Source organism: Vidua chalybeata, chromosome 16 (genome assembly GCF_026979565.1).
Source record: "Vidua chalybeata isolate OUT-0048 chromosome 16, bVidCha1 merged haplotype, whole genome shotgun sequence".
Classification (NCBI taxonomy): domain Eukaryota; kingdom Metazoa; phylum Chordata; class Aves; order Passeriformes; family Viduidae; genus Vidua; species Vidua chalybeata.
In genome coordinates, this window is record NC_071545.1 from 1,161,522 (window position 1) to 1,181,280 (window position 19,759).

The window sequence follows — 19,759 nt, forward strand, 5'->3', positions numbered from 1 at the left end:
AACCCCTAATCCTTGCAGTCTAGATGGATCCCTCCGGACCTCCATTACCAGTGACTGCTGTCTCGGAAAGGGCGGGTGGGGGCCCCTCCTCGCCTCCGTTTTCCTGGGGTGTCCGCTCAAAGCCTCGCTTTGCCTCTTTTAGGAGTTGCCGGTGCGTGGCAGAAGAGCGGCAGTGCCCGGGCCAGGGGTGTGGGGGGGGGGGGGGGGTGGGGTGTCCCCGGGAGTGGCAGCTGCGAGGGGCGGCGAGGCAAGCGGGCTCCCGGCCGCGCCGCTGGTGTAGTGGTATCATGCAAGATTCCCATTCTTGCGACCCGGGTTCGATTCCCGGGCGGCGCAGTTCTTTCTTTTTCCTTCCCCTCTGCCTTTTTCCCTCCCCGCCGTGGGAAGCTCCACCCGCGGCGCGGGGCGGTGCCGGGAGCTGTAGTTCTCCCGCCCGCCCCGGCCATGCAGGTCCCGGCGGCCGCGGAGCGCAACAAGGGCCCGATCCTGGCGGTGCTGCGGGAGTACGCGGGGGGCGGCGCGGGCGCGGGGCCGGCCGCGCTGCGGGTGCTGGAGGTGGGCGCGGGCGCGGGGCTCCACGCCGCGCACTTCGCGCGGGCCCTGCCGCAGACGCGCTGGCAGCCCTCGGACATCGACCCCAGGGCGCTGCGCAGGTGAGCGGGGCCAGGGGTCCCGGGGGGACGGGGGACCCCGGGGGGCACCAGCTGCAGCCCCTTCCCACGGACCCATGGACCCGCGGCCCCCGTTCTCTGCTCCCCATTTTATTTTTTTCTTTATTTATTTTATTTCTTTGGGGGATTTTGGGAAAACACCAGTGTCCAACTCTCCTGCAGCCCGGGCTCTCCTGCTTAGTGCTTTGTTCCCTCCAGGAGAACCCCGATATCCAGCTCTTGGATGAACTGGATGCGCATTTTTTCCCAGAAAAGACCCACTCAACTGTGGGCCCAGGCTCCACAATTTTTTTCTTTTTTTCAGGAAAAACCCAATAGCCAACTCTCCAGCAGCCCAGGCTCCCCCACTCAGTACGGTATTCTTTCCAGGAAAACCCCAGTATCCTGCTCTCAGATGAGCTTAATGTGTATTTTTTCCCAGCAAAGACCTCCTTGGACAGCCCAGACTCTCTGGCTTGATGCTTTATTTTTTCCAGGCAAGCCACAATATTCAAGTCTTGCCCAGCCCAGGCTCCCCAGGTCAATACCCACTATATTTTTCTTCAATAAATCCCCAATATCCAACTCCCAAACAACTCATGCTCCCCAGCTCAGGACTTTATTTTTCCCAGAAAACTCCCAAAATTCAGCTTTCCACTGTAGAAAAATAATTAACCTGGTGGGGAGGTGCTGGAACCAGCCCCTGTCCAGGAGGAGTTCTGTGCTGCCCACCCAGCAGCACCCACCACCTTGGGTAAAAATAATCTCCAGGCTGGGAGGCTGCAGGAGCTGAGACCTAGGTGTTGAATGTGCCAAAAAGGATGTAAATAACACCAAAATCAGGAGGTGCTGGGGCAGTGGTGCCAGTAGGGTGCCCCAGAAGGGGACGGTGCTCCAGAACTGGGGAGGTCAGGCCCTGGGGCCTCTGCATCCACATGCTGCTGTTTGTCCAGGTGCTTCCAGTTCTCCAGCTGGCAGCTGTAAGCAAAGGGCTGGGCAAGGAGCCCCCAGGCTGTGCTGCACCCACATCCTTTGTGGATGTTTTTCCACTTCTGAGAGTCCACGCAGGGCTCTGTCCCTGCCTGCAGCGCCTGCTGGGGGGTGCACGGGGGACCCGGCTGGGCTTGAGGTGGGGTTTGGTGCCCACAGCATCGCTGCCTACGTGGAGGCCGCAGGGGTGCCCAACCTGCTGCCCCCCATCCTGCTGGACGTGTCACAGGGCTGGGAGACCTGGGGGGGCACCCAGCCCGCCACCCTCGACCTCCTCGTCAGCATCAACATGATGCACATCGCAGAGCTGCGGTGCACCGAGGTGAGCAGCCCTCGACAGCCCCCGTCCCCTGCCAGGGGCGAGGGGGGGCTCCCAGGGGGTGTCCCCAGCCCCCTGACCCGTCCTCCCCACCTCTCTCGTTCCCCAGGGCCTGTTCAAGGGTGCCGGGGTGCTGCTGAAGCCCGGAGGTGTGCTCTTCACCTATGGGGTGAGTCACCTGTCCTGGTGCAGGAGCATCCTGGGGGGTGCAGGGTGTCAGAGCAGATACTGGGGTGCAGGTGGGAGGGCAGCTCCAGTCATGGCTTAGGGAGGGAGCTGGGAAATGCAGGGGCTTGGCTTTTGGGGGGTCTCTGCCTTTTAGGCCATATGCTGAGCACTGAAAGGAGCAGTTTTGGAGGAGACCGATCCTGTCCTCCCTCACCTTATCCAAAGCAGGGTCTGGGGGTGCCTGCAGTGGGTGACAGGACTCACAGTGGGTGATGGGACTCCTTGGGGGCTGTCTCTCTTCCCGCTTGGCTTCTGTGCTTGGTGGGGACAGCAGTCCATGGAACCGGGGCTGGGGTGCACAGGGTGGCTCCTGCCTGCAGCTCCAGCTGTGTCCTGCCAGCCCTATGCCGTGGACGGCCAGATCAGCCCCCAGAGCAACGTGGACTTCGACCACAGCCTGAGGCAGAGGTAGGAGGGGGCTGGGGAGCTCAGGCTCCTGGGGGCCCATCCTGTCCTCCCTGTCCCGCCCCTGCAGCTGCAGGAAGCTCCCTCCCAGCGTGGTCCTTCACGATAAGCCACGCCTGAGGGCAGCCCCCCAGCCGGGGGTGCCCCTGGGAGAGGGGGCTGCTTTGGGATGGGGTGTCCCCGGGGTGACCCATGCCTCCCTCCCCGCAGCAATCCCGCCTGGGGGCTGCGGGACACGGCGCTGCTGCGGGAGCTGGCTGAGGCCAACGGGCTGCGCCTGGAGAGGATGGTAGGTGATGGGCCCTGGGGGACTGCCCGTGCCGGTGTGCACCCCTGAGCCCGGCTCTGTGCTTCCAGGTGGACATGCCGGCCAACAACAAGAGCCTGATCTTCCGCAAGCTGTAACCTGCCCTGACAGCACTTCCAGCGCCTCCCAGCACTGCTGTCCCCACTGACGCCTCCTGCAGGGTGTCACTGTCCCACTCTGGCTGCCACTGGGGCTGGGGACAGCAGTGATGGGACAGAGCCCCACTCACCCCAGCTGGGGCTGACTTGGCTGGAGGGGGGGTCCATCTCCCCTAGTGCCTTTGGAGCTCCTTTGCAGTGGGGTGCCCCAGCCTGGACCACAAGAGCCAGCACAGCTGCCGTGGGGGGCACAGGTGGGGGGGGCGGGACACAACACCCGTGGGCATGGGGGAGACTCCTTGCTCCATTTCCTTGGAGGATGCTGTGCTGATGGTGTCTCCCTTCCTCCCACTCCCCAGAATTGTGCTGCTGACCCCAAATAAATTCTGTGGCTTTGCCCCCCATGGCTCAGCAGCTCCCTGATATTTTCAACACAAACACTGGGGTTGAAGGTGTCCCCAGTTCCACCTCCAGCACCAATGAAAGAGTCAGGTCCAGCACCCAGGGGTGTTACACTGGACCCAGAGGCTTTGGTGAAGTGAGATTTTATGAGTGGGGTGGTCCCGGCAGATCTCCCACCCCTCTGCAACCCAACCCCGTTCTCAATTGCTGCTGGACAGTCTGGGGGGGGGGGTCACATGGTGGGGGTCACATGGTGGGGGGAACATGCGGCAGATAAATTACAGTGGAGGTCGGAGCTGGTCCAGGGCTCAGCATGGGGTTGGGGGGAACTACATGACAGTAGTAACCTCTAGACACAGGCGCTGGTGCAGGGGCTCCCTCAGGCTGCCCCCTCCGTGCTGTGTCTGCAGCTCCCCCCGTCGGCACATCCTCACTCTCCCCTAGTCCTGGAAGCGGTTCAGGAGGTCACAGGTTTTCTTCTCCATCAGCTCATAGATCTTCTTCACCCGTTTGTCATTGGCCGCCCGGACGTAGCTGCTGGGGTCCAGCGTGGCCATTCCATCATGCACCTCGCCCATGATGATCAGGGGCCCGTCCTCTGCCGTCATGTTGGGGCAGGGGCAGCTCCAGTCCATGTCGGTCAAAGTCACCTCCAGGTACTTGATGTTGAAGAACTTGAGGCCCATCTTCTCATCCTTGAGGACGTCCTCGAGAGCAAAGCGGGCTATGCCGGAGTCCTGGTCCTCCACGATCTCCATGAGCCGCCCTACGATGGCGAAGTCACTGCGGCAGAGGCTCAGCACCATCTTGCTCTTCAGGCGGCAGGCCTTGCACTGCAGGCTCTTGGGGAAGGGGCACACGTCCTCACAGCTCTCCTTGCTCTCAAAGTTATTGGTGTTGCCCTCGCAGCCGCCGTAGACGAAGGAGTGGCACTGCTTCAGCAGGTGGTTGTACGCCCAGCGCGGCTCCCAGTTCTGGCAGGGCCCCTGCACCATGGGCAGGAGGCAGGTGGGGCGGGCGCTGCCCAGGCAGGCGGCTCGGCACTCCTCGTATGTCTCGAAGTGGTTCCTGTTGGCCCCGCAGCCGCCGTAGCGGAAGGTCAGGCAGGAGCCTTGCTTGGCATCAAAATGCCAGCGCACCTCCGTGGCCTCGCACCGCCGCCGGTCTGGCTCCTTCAGGCACTCGGCGCTGGGGAAGGGCTGGGGGCTGCCGGTCCGCGGGGTCCCCCCCGGCTCCCGCCTGAGCACCGACAGCGGGAAGTCGGCGCGGAGCAGCCCGGCGGCGTTCCGGGCCGTGCAGGTGTAGATGCCTGCGTCCTCGTGGCGGGCGTTGTAGATGACCAGCTGGCCGATGTTGGTGACCACCACGTTGCCGTACATCTGGTCCGGCCGCATGATGAAGTTCTCCTCCCGCTCGCTCTGCTTCTCCCAGGTGATGTCGGGCTGCGGGCGCCCGCTCACGTCGCAGCGGAAGCTGACGGTGCCGCCGGCGCGCACGGACTGGTGGAAGGGGTTGGTGTAGAGGGCGGGGGGCACCGGCACCTCGGGGCCGGCGCCCGGCGTGGGTCGCGCCGTGGTCTCCTGCGGCACGGGGCTGGTGTCGGGCCAGGTGAAGATGTGCTTGCAGGGCACGGTGGTGAGGCGGGTACCGCGCAGACACGCCTCGGCGTCCATGTAGCACTTGTTGTAGTAGGTGAGGCCGTCGGAGGCGCAAGTGAAGTTGGGCTCCTTCTCGCAGCGGTCCTTGCACTTGCAGACGGGCTGCCCGTCCCAGATGTCGCAGTCGGAGCCCTGCTGCGCGCACACGAAGCTCTCGCAGGAGGCGGCGGGCGCCACCGCCAGCGCCGGAACGCTGCCGTCGGCAAAGCGCGCGGCTACGCAGCTCCGCAGCCCACACACGTTGGTGCAGCATTTCTCAAAGTCTTCACAGTCCTGGTCGGGGAGGGAGAAGAGATTGCGGGGGGGGGTGGGGGACGTGGAGGTCGCCGCTGTGCTGGGGCTGTGGGTGCTGTTCCCACCCCTGTGGGACTTTCGGGTGGGCAGGTGTCCCCCGCATAGCCCTGTGCACCTTCAGCATCGCTGGGTTCCGGCTAAGAGCCAGACCTCCCCGGCACATCTGCATCAGCCCCAGCCCACCCTCAGCACCCCCAGGATGTTTGGGGGTGCACCGCAGTGATGACGGTCCCTTCTCCCCACAGCAGAGTGCAACTTGCCCTTCTCAGCTTTTGCTGGCCAAGGGGAGGCAGAATGCATACAGATGAATTGTGAAGGAGTCTCCCCTCGGGATTCAGACAGCCCTAACCGGGGTGGGGTTGCCTCTGCTCAGCCTGGTGGAGCTCAGAGCCAGGGCTCTCTGGGATGGACAACCCGGTCTGTGGGTGGGCTCCGGCCCTCAGGGAAAAGTTGGGAGACGACTCTGTCCTCGGCCTGATGGTGTCCGTGTCCCAGCACACCCATTCCCTTCATCCCAGCCAGCCCTTTGACAGGGTGGAAGCATCCTGGGGGTGCATGAGGAGGGTATTCTGACCGTGGGACACGGTCTGAGGGGGTGACACAAGGAGGCAACAAGCAGTTTCTCTGCCTGTGGGGGACTGGGGAGCCCAGCAGACAGGAGGGGCTTAGGGGCAAAGCTGCAGCAGGGATGAACCCGTTGCTCTGAAACAAGTGAACCGGCTGTGCCACCCAGCATAGCACCCTTCGGGGTCCTGGGGACGCCCCCCAAACCCTGTTACCACCTGCCGCCCCCGCAGCCCCCTCGCTCACCTGGTCGGCCTGGCACTCCCGCTCGCAGGTGCTCTGGGCGTCCACCCACAGGTTGGGGTTCAGCTGGTTGGGGCAGACGCCCAGGTGCCGCATCTTGCCCGGCTGCAGGCTCAGCCCAGCCGCCGCCGCCAGCACGGGCAGGAGCAGCGCGATGCCCACGGGGACCCGCTGCCGCCCCGCACGCTGGCCCCGGCCCCCGCGCCCGCCTCTCCCACGAGGAGCCATCGGGCCACCCCGCGCCGCCGGCCTGGCTCACTGGCGAGGGCTCGGGATAAATCACATTCAGGACGGACGAGATGAGGGAGAAGGCGGGCGGGCGGGGGGACAAAGAGTAGGAGGAGAGGACCAAACCTCTGTCCTTCAGCACACCCGGCGCCCGTCGGACCACCGGCGATGCCGCCCGCCGCCTCCATCCATCGCCGCCGCTCGGCTCTCGGGGCGCCGGGGACACGGCGGCCGTGGCGGGCGGCTCTCGGGGCTCAGTCCATCCTCAGCACGGCCAGCGGGGCGAGTGGGGTGGAAGGGGAGGACGGGAAGGTTGTAATCTGAATCCCCTCCCTTTCCACTGATGTTTCTGGGTGTTTGGAATGGGAAAGGCGCTGACCTCAGCCTCTAACCCCGGCGAGCCCGGCGATCCCTGGGCAAACACGGGGGGAGATCAAAGGCAGAATGCAGAAAGTCTCCAAAGAGGGAGAGTGAAAGGGGGGGCGGGGGGGGGGGGGGGGGGGGGGGGGGGGGACGCACACAAAAACCCGCCCGGCCCACGGAGCCGAATTCCTGCAGAATGAGAAAACAGCCGGAGCCTGCGGTCCCTTCGGACGGGGCAGCCGGCGGGAGGTACGCGGAGCCCACGGAGGCCACGCTGCGGGCGGCCGGGACCCGGCTGGCCCGGGCGTCCCTCACCCCGCACCGCATCTCTGGGCACCCACCGGCACCACAGCCGAAGGTACCCGGGAGCGGGACACTGGCACGGGTCCATCCCTGCTTTCCAGCCTGCATCCCACGGGTGCTGTGCGGCTGGCACAGGACCGTGTCTCGCCTGGCGGGGTGGGTGCCCACCCAGCCCCCCTGGAGGGGCTCCCCCAGCCCCCAGCCCTCCCTCCCCGATGATTTACAGCCAGGATGTTTCCTGAGCCACACCAGACGCCAGCACATTGTGCTTGGGCTTAACCAGCACGTCCCGCACCAGCCCAGTGCTGGCAGGAGTCGGCCCCGGCTCCCCGGTCAGATCCCCCTAATCCCCGATGGAGACTGACCTGCAGCAGGAACATTTCATGGCATTTTGGGAGCATTAACTCTCCTGGCTCTGGTGAGAGCAGAGCCCTGAGGGGGGTTTGCAGCCCTTGTGAAACAGCAAACCCGAGGGCGTTTTGCCCCAGGGAGCAGCTCAGCACCTCCAGTCTTCCCTCGTGGTGGAGGGGACAAAAAAAAAAAAAAAAAAAAAAAACCAAACCTAAAAAAACCCCAGTGGGAGGCCTTTTTTTTTTTTTTTTTTTTTTTTTGGGATGGGGGGATCCAACCCACCCCCACTCCAGAGCTGCTTTCACATGTAATGGTTTGGTGCTCCTCCAGTCTGTGGCTCCTTGTGGAAGCCCTTTTGCCCCAGACCAGATGATTTGGGGGACCCTCAGCATCCCCACGCTGGTGTGAGCAGGGTGCAACCACAATGCTCTGGCACAGTGACCTCCAGCCAGTAGCACAGACACAGGTGTGACCAGCCACCCCTGCCCCTTCCCTGCCCAGGGCAGCACACAGCTGCACTGCTCCTGGTTCTGGGCTGCCCATGGTGATTCTGGGGCACCCCGGGACCCAAAACCCCGAAGCACAGTCAGGTCTGTCACCAGCTGGCCATGACCATGCATGGAGGGCTGGAGCGAGTCCCATGGCTGTGCCTTGAATCCTGTTCCACAGCCAAGCAGGCACCCAAGGGTCCATCCAGCTGCAGATGCTGACACTCATGGGGAGGCTGATATTCTGCAAACAGGGAATTGCATCAGGCTAGCCCAGCCAGGAGCTGCCAGGGCCTGTACCCTGCATGCCCTGGCAGCCTGAAACCCCCAGACCAACCCAGCTGGCCCCAGGCACCCACTGCCTGGAGATCCCCCATCCACAAACCCACAAACTCCAGCTGGGAAGCAATGTGGCAGATGCACGGCACCTTGGTCCCCAGGGATGCAGCCCAGAGGCATAGGGCCACTTTGGGGTGTCCCAGGGTCCTTCCAGGGAGGCTGGTGCAGGAGCGAAGGGGGAACAAGACCAATACCCATACCCGTATCTTTGGGTCACTTTCAAAGATCCCAGACATAGATGAGGGTTTTACAGTCCATCTTCTCCCTCCAAGACAAGGAGGCGGCTCCGCACCATGTCCTGGGGAAGGGTGCCATGCCACATGTCCCTGCTCCCAGAACCTGCTGCACCCTACGGGCTCCTGCCCCTCCAATGCACCCGTGGGCAGCTGCACCCTCATTTTCAAGGATCTTGCAGTTGCATGAAGGTCACCACCTCTTCCCAGACTATGTAGGACAGTGGGACCAATCCAAGAAACCTCACATGAGAAAGGTGGGTGCAGAGAAACATACTCAGTGAGCAAAGACCTGAATCATCCCAGAGCAACCTGCTCCCTCCTTTCTCGGAGGAGCAGAGAGCCTTGAAGCTCTCCCAGCCTTCCCACCCCGCTCAGGCTGTGCAGTGTTTTCCTGCCCAGCTCTTCCCAAGCAGACAGCTGCAGCCCTGCAGCCCCCGCTGCTCCGCCGTAATGGGCTCCGGCTGTCCCGACCCCACCTGAAACCACACACAGCCTTTGTTTCAGCCCTGGGAGAGGGAACAGACACTTCCAGAACCCCCTGAAGAAAAAGAGGGGAAAAAAGGGCTCTGTGACTCTTCCCTGACCAGGCTTTCACCTTAGCTCCAGGGTTTTCCAGGCTGCAGACACGATCTCATTTCCCCCTGCCCCCTCCCAGCCCCAGCAATTACTACTTAAGCTGTTAAAACAAGCGTGGCCAGTCTGGTACGAAGTGGAAAATCTGATCCTAGGGAAGTGAGAAGGCAGGGGAAAAGGGAGGTCAAGGGGAGGTGGGCTGAGAGAAGGGGATCAGACAAGAAGGCTCCCTCCACCCTAGGATCAAATCCCCCTTCTCTGGGGTTCCTGGTACCTCCAAAGGCCACTCTGGTGTGACACGGGTGCTCCAAGCTCCCTGCAGCATCCTCTCCCTTTCAGTCCCATTTGTCCCAGGATGGCTTCCAGCTTGCTCCAGAGTCTGGGCTGCCACAGCACTTGCTGCTCCTCCAGGATTACCCAGACCCAAAGAAGGCATTTAGGGTTTGACTGTACTTGTCCTGTGCCTGTGGAGCAGGGACTGGGCACAATTCCTGGCAAACTGCTGGGCAGCGTGGCTTCCTCCAGCTGCCTATGGGACCAACCCTGTCGGAGACGAGTTTGTGTTTTCTTAGGGCTCCACTACCCCAAATCAGTGGTTCTGTGAGAATCAAGAGCAGATTTATCTTCTGCATCTACAGAAAAGGAATCATGGCTCCCCAGAAAATGTAATTCAAGTTATTTTGTGGATGACCTGGAAATGGGAATATACACCTGTACCACAAACAGTCCCAAATCCCCAGGCACGGGCAAAACCACCACCTTTTCCCCCTCAACCTCTTCCCAGCCCACACAAAAACAGATATAACTTCTCTTTTCAATTGGTAGTTCAAAACAAACAAAAAGACTTTAATTTATACAAAACAAAACCATGTAGAATCAGTTAAACAACACTGACTGTACAAAGGAATAAAAAAATAAAAGGATAGTCCAAAAAAACCCAACTCAGGAATGGTACAAGTGTTGGAGAGCAGCTACAGACTAGTGTTGACATCAGATGCAAGAATCTTTTCCTTTTAAATTAAAAAATAAAAAAAGTTTGTTGCTGGGCAATCACTCCAGGGAAATCTTCCATCCCCACTCTAGACAGGATCTGTGAGACTTTACCGGGTGACAAAACCTAAACCAACCACAGGGAACAGCATGGGGAGGTGGCACACGTGGCACAGCCAAACCAAAGCAGAGGTACAGCGAGTTTTGAGACATGCAGCAGCTTGGTGATTTCAGGAAGGATCCCTTTATCCCTCTTCGTCCCACACACCGGCGCCGGGCCCGGGGTGATTCCTGGGAGGAGCCGCCCTTGGTGGTGCCGGTCACCTGTTGGCTGTATATCCCTGTGCTGCTGAGCCAGCGATTGTCTTCTGCTGTGTGTTAAGTGATGGGAAACAGGTGCCAGCCACCCAGACAGGTTCTCCAAATCCCCTGGCCTTCGTGCCACCGGGACGGCCCGGCTGCGGCTTTGCTCTTGAGCCAAAGCACCCCTTCAAAGGATTCCTCTTCCCCTCCACCTGCCTGGGGTTTAATTCTGTCCTCGCTCACTTGAGCTGGGTGATAAAGCATGAGAGACCCGAGCCAAGAGACCTGCCTGTGCTGTGCTCTGCAGGGAGGGGAGGGGGAAGCCTCTGGCACCTCCCAGGTCGGCTTGGGAGCAAGGGAAGTGATGTCCCCACAGGGGGACGCGTCCCTCCTGTCCCTGCTGCCTGGACACAGTGGGTCCGTCGGCCATGCAGGAGCTGCAGCGGCTTCATTCTGCCCATGCAGTGCCCCAGCCTGCCTGGAAAGAGGGAGCGGAGCAAGCTGATCCCAGGAGGAGATGGCAGCACTGTACACTTCACTTGCTACCACGCTACTCACAGTCTACACACCCTGGCCACCTATGAGAACCTGCCACCATAGCCCAGCCCCCCTGCCAGGCTCCCTTAGCTTTTGGGATAAGGGCTGGGTGCTATTTCTCAGTTTGCAGGTGATTCCAGCACACGTCAGCTGTGGAACAAAGCCAGAGAGGCAGGTGCACTTGCTTGACAGAAGATCCATCCCAAGCTATTGCCCCTCCAAGATCCAGGAGCCATCCCATGGAGCAAAGCAGTTTGCACTCCCAATCTCATGGGATTGCTCCAAGAGCCAAGTGATTTTGCCACTGAGGGACCTGGAGATGGCCATTTCCCCGCTCCAGCCTTCCACCTTCCCAGTCCCTGCTCCTCATGCTCCGGTGGGAAAAGCCACTTCTGTCCTTTCCCACTTTCATCCAGGAGGAGCCACAGCAGCACGAGCTCAGGCAGCATCTTTGGGAAAGCAAAGCTGGAAACAGCCAGGATCCAGGAGCTGTCACATGTGTTGTCATGGATGGAGGGCACTAGAAGCGATGGATGAGACTTTGCAACAATAAGGGACAAAATTCAGCATTTTTCCTCTGCTTTAGGCACAATGCTTCCACCCCCTACTCCCAAATCCCTTATGAGAAAGCACGAAGTGAGCAAGGCCTCAGTCTGACCCCAGAGCTGCCTCTTCCTCCTGCCTGCCAAAACACTCCAACCCCTCAGGACCATGGCCTCGTCGCTCTGCTTCTCCATGCACTGCCATCCCACCCTGCCTTCAGCACTCACAGGTTCTAGGGAATGATAGGAATAGAGCAGCTTGGGGCATGTTCCACACCAATTGTCTTTTCCTTCTGCACATGTAGTATTTAAAAACACCAGCACGAGCCCAGAGGTGAGGGAAAGTCTCTTAAAGCATTTATGTGTTTTCATTGGAAAATCCTCCACTTGTCCCCTTTGCTGACACTGGGAAAGTCAATCCAGTGCTTGTATTTACATGGCTGCATAAAATTTTCCCTGACTGCTTCTTAAAAAAACCCTTAAAAAACAAGAGATATTTATATATATGTATAATATTTACATAAATAAGTGAAGGCATTGAACGGAGCGCTGCCTTCCCCTTTCCAATTGGCCAACTCTTGCCTTTTTTTCTGGTTTTTTTTGGCAACAGCAGGTTAACATCCTGGTGAAAACTGTCATTGGTCCCCTGTCCCTGTTTCTTTTTGTCTACATCCAATGATCACTATTGCACCAGCAATCTATTCAGGAGGCCAAGAGTTAAAGTTGCAGCGCAGACTCTCCTTGCCTACTCCCTTAAGCCTCTCAATCTTCCATTAAATCCATTGCTCCATTGAGACTGGATGAGCTTTTTTTCCCCTTCCCCCCTCCCTAACCCGGCAGCTGCTGAATTTTCCACCCCAGGCCTAGAGGCAAAGCCCAAAGCATTCTTGGAGGGTCACTTGGCAGATCCTCTCCCCGCCAGCACTGCGGGATCCAGCCGGCACCATGCTTCTTCCTATGCCAAGCCAAAACGTGAGCACATTCCTAACGCTCGTGCGTGCCATTGGAAAAGCAACCGTGGCCCATCTGAAAGGATCCAGTGGAAAAGGGTTCAGTGTGCAAACAGCTGTACATCGGCGGGTGGGTGTGGATCCGACAGAAGCTCAGGGTGCCCATCCTGCTAAGAGATCTTGCAGTTGTTGCGTGAGCAGTTCTGTGGGGGGCTCTGGGGCGGCCGGATGGATTTGGATCTCTTCAAGCTGTTCCCTTTGCTGCTGCTCCCGCCCCCGCTGCTGGCCAGGGAATAGGAGCGGCCGTGCATCATCACGGCGTTCATCCCGTTGGCCATGGAGAAGGATTTCAGGTGGCTCTTGATGGTGACGGGCAAGGGAAGCTTGTCGATGAGGTGCACCGGGGTGCAGGACACGATGGCTCGGCAGCACAGGTCCTGTAAGCTGAACACTGCGGGGAGAAAGGACCACACAGTCAAGTGCCAGGAGATCTCCTGGGCTGCCCTTCCCCCACAGCTATTCCTTACACTGCACAGCTTCAGCTCCTCAGGGAGATATGTCAATAATGATTGCACAGGAGCCGGGAGTAGGGAGCAGGATATTTAGGAGAGAACCTTGGGAAATCAAGGTGAGCTTTGCTGTTGGAGGTTTGTGCTTTGCCAGACACCAGCTTTGGTGTGAACACAGGGTTAGGCACTGCCAGCCCTGCTCTGCTCAGCACCCAGGGCTGGCAGGGCCTGGCTCACATTCCTGACAGACACTTGACTTCTCAACCCATCCTCTGGCAACCAGGACATGCCTGGGAAAGAGGCAACAGGGTCAGCAAATCCTGAAACAGGACAGTGACAGCTGGGATCTGCTCAGGGGGCAGCTCTCTGTAGAGCCTCCAGGCCACAGAGATACCAACAAGCCAAAACACCCAGAACACCACTCTGCCCGTTCCAGTTTCCCAGCATCCTCCCAGTTCAGCCTGCACTATGTGAGCTTGCCTTGGGAAGTTCCTCTCCTTGCCGGGGAATTCCCAGGCAGGGGCCACACGAGGGCACTCGTTATCTTCCTGCCTGCCTGCTGCCAAAGCCACGCTGCCATTCCTGAGCAGGCAGATCCCCACTCCCTGCTACGGAGCCCCCATTCGTGGAATCACAGAACTATTTGGTTTAGAAAGGCCTTCTGAGACCATCGAGTCCAACCATTCCCCCAGCACTGCCAATGCCTCCACTAAACCATGTCCCCAAGTGTCACATCTGCATCTTTTTTGAACACTTCCAGGGATGGTGACTCCACTGCTGCCCTGGGCAGCCTGTTTAAGTGCCTGATCACCTTTTTTGTGAGGAAATTTCCCCTAATGTCTAATCTAAACCTCCTCTGGCACAATTTGAGGCCATTTCCTTTTGCCCTTTCCATTCCCAAGTAGGCAGTCTGGAACCACAAATCCTAGGGAAAAGATTCAGGAAAGATCTGTGCATTCAGCCCAGTCCCTGCCCCCCATCCCTCTGTGACCTGCAGACCATGGCACAGCAGCCAGGTTGGGGATAGGAGCCCAGGCAGAAAATCTGGTGACTGGGGCTGGCAAACAGGATTTTCTCAACATGGTGAGCAGGGGCTGAAGGTCCATATGAGAGCAGGTCACTCCAGGAACACAGATCTGCTGCTGCTCAGACTGCAGTGGGAATAATGCTCAGACTCCAGCCAGGAATAGTGTGGGAAGTGGGATTATTCTGCTTCAAACTCAACAGGCTGAGATGTAACATGGAATCTGCTTGTGGTTTCTCTCCCTGTGGCATACATGCCTGGATATATGGAATAACCCAGGCCACTGCTGCATGCTGACAGCAGGGATGAGATTTAGTCCCTTTCAGCTCCTTGGGCACACTCTGCTTCCCTCCAAAACGAAGACAGGCTCAGGCAAGGGCAAGGAGTGAGGAGCTTACACTTGGATTTATCCCACATAGTCGTTTGATTGAAGTACTTTCAGTGTGGGAGCTTATTTGCCCTCAGCCTCATCCAGAGTGGAGAGGCGGAGGATGCCCTAGAGCGCTTCAGGTCCCTGACATGCTGAACTGCCTTCTGGAGCTGCCCATCCCTATGCCAGCACAGGCAGCTTCTGGCTCAGCTTCAGCTTGTCTGGCCTGAGGCATTTCTCCACGTCTGGTGGATGCAGCTCCCACAGCTCCACACGTCCCACCTGGGCAGCCACGGCCCCACGGCTCCATGCGAGCCCAAACTTCCGACCCAGAGCACCCTCCTGCCCACTGACCTCGGTTGGGTCTCCAGATCTTCTCCATGCCGTGCCGCATGAGGACGATGCGGGACAGCTCCGTGAAGGACTCGATGACGTTGAAGTTGCACAGGGGGCTCACCTCGAAGAAGGTCATGCAGTTCTTCTCGGCGTAGGCACGCGCCTGCTCTGTCGGCACCTGCCGCTTGAAGGCCAGGTGCAGCCTGTTTCCCACCAGGATCCGAGGGACACCTGGGGCGTGCTGGAACAAGGAAAGAAGTGAAGAAATCATGGCTACACCCAGCATTCTGCTTAGCTGCAATAGCAGCGAAGGGAAAAGAAGCAGAAGCTGCTCTGTGGCTGAGAGACTGCCCAGCAGCACCTCTGTGTCGTGGGGACAACTCATTTGTCACCTCCTGGTCCATTCATTTCTGAAGAAACTTTCCTGTCTTTCTTGACCGTTCCTGAGCCATTTCCTACTACTCCAGATTTACACAGAGGTGGAGGGCAGACACTTGTTGCTTAGCTCCATGACTGCATCATGTCCCCTCCACAGCAGAGCCGTTCCTGTGCCCATATCAGGCAACACCTTGGGTGATACCTCCCCATGTCTCTGCTTTAGATCACTGCATATGTTCCTCCATTCACTTACCTCATCTATTTCCTTTATCCATCGGTCTATCCCATCAAAGGACCAGCGATTAGTGATGTCATACACCAAGAGAATTCCCTGGTGGAAGACAATCAGAAGCAATCAGGAAGTTTCATAGTAGGCAACATAAAAGGGGCAGGACACCCCTGACAGACCCCCATGTGCAGAAACCAAGAAGCAAAGGCACAGAACATTGCTCCAGCCACACCGTTTGTGTGCTGGTATGGCAAAAATTGAGACAACAGGGCTGTGCTAATGCAGTCCCAGGTGATTAGGGAAGGTTTTACTCCTGTTTTGACTCTGGTATCCCCAAAATAATCTCCAAAGCTGCAGTCTCTGCACAGGAGGATGAACTGCCTGGGTGGCTGTATCTGGAGGAGCAAAACACACCTTTCTCCTGTCACAACTCTGATACAAAGTTGCTGAGGCACAAACACACCTTGTTTTCTATCCCCTTACACAGAAGAGCTGCAGTCAGTGGTGAGGTGGCAGCAGGCCAGGAAGGAATTTTCAAGCACACCCCTCTTCTCCAGAACCTGTGTCACTGTGAGCCCTTTGCTGACAAGGAAGAAGATGAATAATGCTGATAAGCACCACAGTACCTCCACAGACTGAGTTCTCAGGACTAGGATCCATCCAGACTTCGCTGAAGGTGTTTCTCACTGTCACTGCCACACTGGCACAGAATCTGGTACCTGGCTTTCTTCAGGCCAGAGGTACCTACAGCATCCTCAGGTTCACATGCACTGTCCCTGAACACCACCCACATCCATGACTTGCTTCCCAGTCACCTCCTGAGGTGCAGCACATGGTGCTGGCAGCAGCACAGGCATGACTCAAGGCAGGAAAGACAAGGAGCAGCTCTGAGGAGTCTCCATCTCACCCCAAGCCGGGCTGGCAGGAGGACCCAGGAGCATGGCCAGACTGTTGGCCACCACTCAGGTCCACAGCATCTCCCAGCAAGTGAGCTTTTCTTGAATCTGAGCATTTCTGAGGACAGACACAAGGAAAGTAGGCTGTGCCTGGCCCTGCAGGCACACAAATCAGGAGCTGCTGCTCGGTACCAGTTGGGCACAAACAGCATTTATGGAGTTGTCCTCAGCAGAGCCTTTCTGCAACTCTCCCATTATTTTTCTGACTTCTTGTCACTCTTCTTTGCAATCAAGGACATTCCAAGTGACAAGAGGCACTCCAAGCTGACTTGGCAAAATCACAGTACAAGATGCCTGGAATGGGAACTAGGGAGAAGGAGATGATGCTGTGCTGAGAGAGGAGGAACCCAGCTGGGAAGGCAGTGCTGGACAAAAGGGAACCCAGCAGCAGCAAGACTAAGTGCAAACCAAACCAAACCATTGAGCACCAGGTTCTGCAGAATCAGCCTTGCCTGAATCAGGGGTATCCTCCAGGAACAGCCATCCCCTATAGCAAAGCCCCAGCATAAGCAGAGATCTTAAATTGGCAAAGGAAGGTCTCAGCTTTCAGCCCAGTCCTCTCTATGAGAGGTCTGGATTGAGCACAGGGAAGGAGAGAGCTGAGACACTCCCAGCATCTGCCCTAGTCAGAGACCATAAAGCACCCTCATCTACCTCTGGAGTTGCTCCTTTGCCTGCTGAAATGGAAGGTGTGCTACACAGATGGAAAACACAAGCTACCCAGTCCTCCCAAAACCCAGCTTTACAGTTCTTGCTGCTGCCAACCCCTGTGGTGAATTGAGAGAAGCTTGTGCAGAAGCTTTGTGTATGATATACCTCTAATTTACAAAAAAAAAAATCATTAACATGAAATGTAGAGCACACAGGAATGATAAACTGGCATCTGTGCCACAAAGGCACCTGAATCCTCATAATAAAGTCACATCTGGAGCTGGCACTAGCACTGCTCCCCGCCTCACAGAACAGCAGCCGTTCTCGGAATGCACTGGGTGTGCCTCGACCTTGTCTGCCTTTCTCTCAGCTCTTCTGGAATAAGCAGCTCTCAAAGCTTGACCAATTTTATAATTTAATAACAACTCAGGTTCTTCCTTGTAGAACAATTCCAATTCTTGAGCTGTACCCCCAGCCTCACTACCCACTGCTTCCACCTCACTCTCCAGGTGAAGTTTGTTTTTTCTGTCCTCGCTGGCCCTCCAACATCTACACATCTGCATTTGTACCCCACAGAAAGGCTCAAATGCACAGAAATAGAAGGGCAGAGGGCACAAAAGGCAAACCAGGTGGGTTAGCTTCATGTTTGACAGCCCAATACAAAGAGCAAGCCCTTCAAAGTCTGGATTTGAGGCTGTTCTGTAGGACCTGAAGGTGAGTTTACATAATGGCAGAAGCATCTGTGGGGTGGGGGAAGCATCTTCAGTTTCCTCCAAGGAAAGTCTAAAGCTCCTACCTAGAGTCCATATTTTTTTGTGGTGTTATTTCTAGGACAAAAATTCCAAAAATTTCATAATCAAAAGAAATGTTTCTGTTTTGGAGGAGAAAAGGATCAGTTTCTCCTAGATTTAGAGAGGAAAAATAAGAAGGAAGTAATGATTTTCCATAATTAAAAAATCCCACAAAACCAAAGATACTGCTTCTCAAGGACCCAATCTGGAAACACCTCCTAGCAGGATACATCACATTTTAATTGCATATTGAAAAAAAAAAAGACTCTGAGCTTTCTTTCAATTTTTCCTCTATTTGATTTGATTTCCAGCTTCCGAAGTTGTGTGTGAGAATTAATGAGAGTCAGGAAGTAATGAAGAAAAGGGTTTGATGAACTCCTTCCAACACAAGTGGCCAGCAAGATAAATAAAGTCTACTTGCTTCATTTCTGGATTGACAAGTTCCTTCAGCCAAGAAAAACAGACCCAAGACCTAGTTTGTGATGATTATTTCTGCCAGGAATATGCCTGAGGAGGAGAGAGTTTTTAAGCTTGCTGGCAGCTTCTGCCTGGATCTTCTTTGAATAGGAATAAGGAGAAAACTTCAGCAAAAACACACCCCTAATGCTCTCAGCAGGGTGGAAGGTCAAGACCATGATTTCTAAATGCAAAATATGACCCTTTGTCTGCCAGCTGAGCCTCCAAGCCACACCATAGTTCCAGCACACACGTTTAGGTTGTCCAGGAAAGCTTCTCAAAGGTCAGAAGACACCGAGGCCAAGTTGCCCTTGCTCCATCCCTGTCCTGCCAGCTGGCTATGGAGCCCAGCTGTGCTGCAGCTCAGCAGGGGCAGGAGGAAGGCTGCTCAATCCCTGGCTAGCTCCTGGTGCTGCCAGATAACCTCCCACTGCTTCCAAGTAGCACTGGCATGCTGCAGACACCCCATCTCCAGAGCACACATCCCAAATCCACTCTGTCACTGCCATTTCTGCCCCAGAGAGAACAGCACTCAGCCATGCACAGGGAGGGAGCTGGCTCCATCTCTGCAGACAGTTCCAAGTAAGATCTGTCAGGTTTTTTTAAAAGTCTCCTTTGGAATAACACGCACAGAATTTTAATTTCCTCAACTCAACAAATGAACAGTTTCCCATTTGCAGCCTAATTTGTTCTCTAAGTGCTTAGATGGTTGTCAACACCCTATTATCTCCACAGCTTTCAATTTTTAGTTTCACAAAGCCCTTTTGTACCATTATGTACCCCAGGTTCCCACAGTATGGAGTGCAAAGCTCCACGCTCAGCTTCTCAGACCAAGGAGACCTGGACCCCTCACAACCCTCCAACAGTCTTCCTTCTTTTCCTCAGTCTGCCTACAGCTTCTGTGTAAGTAAAAGATGACTGGTCTCATCCCCAGATCCATCTGGGGTCTTTTCACAGTTGAATTTTCAGAGTTCATTCCCACTCTGGTTTTGTTCCACACTACTGGGATTGGCACAACCCTCAGCAGCCAGTGACAGAAATTTCCACATGAGTGCCTCACATAGTGAACAAGGAACACAGACAGACCAGCAGTTTTGTATCCAGCAGCACATGTGAACACTTACTCTGCCAAAACCCAAATTTGCTTCCAGCAAGAGCTTACACAAAGATCTGTCCATGTAACTGAGGTGGTGGTGAGGAAATATCATCTCTGCCTGCTTGCAGCATGTTTGGACCACGTTTATAATCAAAAAGCTTTTAAAGGTAAGAGAAAATCAGCTTGCACACTCTCAATGCAAAGCAGGCTTGTCTAAAAAGGCTTCCCAGATGCTTTAGGGGCTTTCAGCACACAAGAAGCTGCTAGGAACACTTGCACAACTGCCAAGGACCTCAGCCCAGTGCAGGGAAGGTGACAGGGTGGCCAGGAAAGTGTCACTTGCTGATAATCTCCACTGATGGAAAAAAGCTGTTGCTGAAGAAGGCTGAAGAGGCCCTCAGAGTGAATTTTCTGTCCCACGGGATGAAATAAACCTTAAACAGAAGGTCCAGTGCTGACAGGAACCAGAACACTCTGTCTCCTGCCTGCTCTTTCACATCTCCATTTGATCATGGCTTTCCAGCTGGCACCTTGGACCTTGGCTCATGGGCAGTGACATTCTGCTGCCAAACCTCTTCCCAGCATTGGGGGGTATTTATCAC

General features: G+C 56.6%; 3 protein-coding genes and 1 non-coding gene across 9 annotated transcripts in view; 2 read left to right on the plus strand and 2 right to left on the minus strand.

Moving 5' to 3' along the window:
• The first annotated feature begins 265 nt into the window (after positions 1-265).
• Positions 266-336, plus strand: TRNAG-CCC (transfer RNA glycine (anticodon CCC)). The gene has a single exon. It is a non-coding gene; the product is annotated as a tRNA-Gly (tRNA).
• An 82-nt stretch (positions 337-418) lies between these two features.
• METTL26 (methyltransferase like 26) lies at positions 419-3,403 on the plus strand. 5 transcript variants are annotated; one of them, XM_053957636.1, is made up of 6 exons: positions 419-653; positions 1,800-1,962; positions 2,069-2,128; positions 2,459-2,595; positions 2,803-2,881; positions 2,950-3,403. In XM_053957636.1, exons 1-6 carry the CDS (start codon positions 445-447, stop codon positions 2,995-2,997), a joined length of 696 nt encoding a protein of 231 aa, XP_053813611.1. In that variant the 5' UTR covers positions 419-444; the 3' UTR covers positions 2,998-3,403. The 5 variants fall into 5 exon arrangements, with proteins under 5 accessions (XP_053813611.1, XP_053813612.1, XP_053813613.1 ...); XM_053957637.1 differs by having other exon boundaries at positions 2,462-2,595; XM_053957638.1 differs by having other exon boundaries at positions 2,528-2,595.
• Positions 3,404-3,796: 393 nt separating this feature from the next.
• WFIKKN1 (WAP, follistatin/kazal, immunoglobulin, kunitz and netrin domain containing 1) lies at positions 3,797-6,386 on the minus strand. Its single transcript, XM_053957819.1, has 2 exons — positions 6,162-6,386; positions 3,797-5,330 (listed from the first exon to the last, which is right to left on the minus strand). Exons 1-2 carry the CDS (start codon positions 6,384-6,386, stop codon positions 3,840-3,842), a joined length of 1,716 nt encoding a protein of 571 aa, XP_053813794.1. The 3' UTR covers positions 3,797-3,839.
• Positions 6,387-9,864: 3,478 nt separating this feature from the next.
• Positions 9,865-19,759, minus strand: part of RAB40C (RAB40C, member RAS oncogene family) — a 37,653-nt gene continuing 27,758 nt past the window's right edge. For both annotated transcript variants that reach the window (XM_053957515.1, XM_053957514.1), the window contains 3 exons: positions 15,232-15,309; positions 14,619-14,841; positions 9,865-12,812 (listed from right to left, as the gene is read on the minus strand). In XM_053957515.1, coding sequence (XP_053813490.1) covers positions 12,532-12,812; positions 14,619-14,841; positions 15,232-15,309 — 582 coding nt within the window. In that variant the 3' untranslated portion in view covers positions 9,865-12,531. The remainder of the gene's footprint in view (positions 12,813-14,618; positions 14,842-15,231; positions 15,310-19,759) is intronic.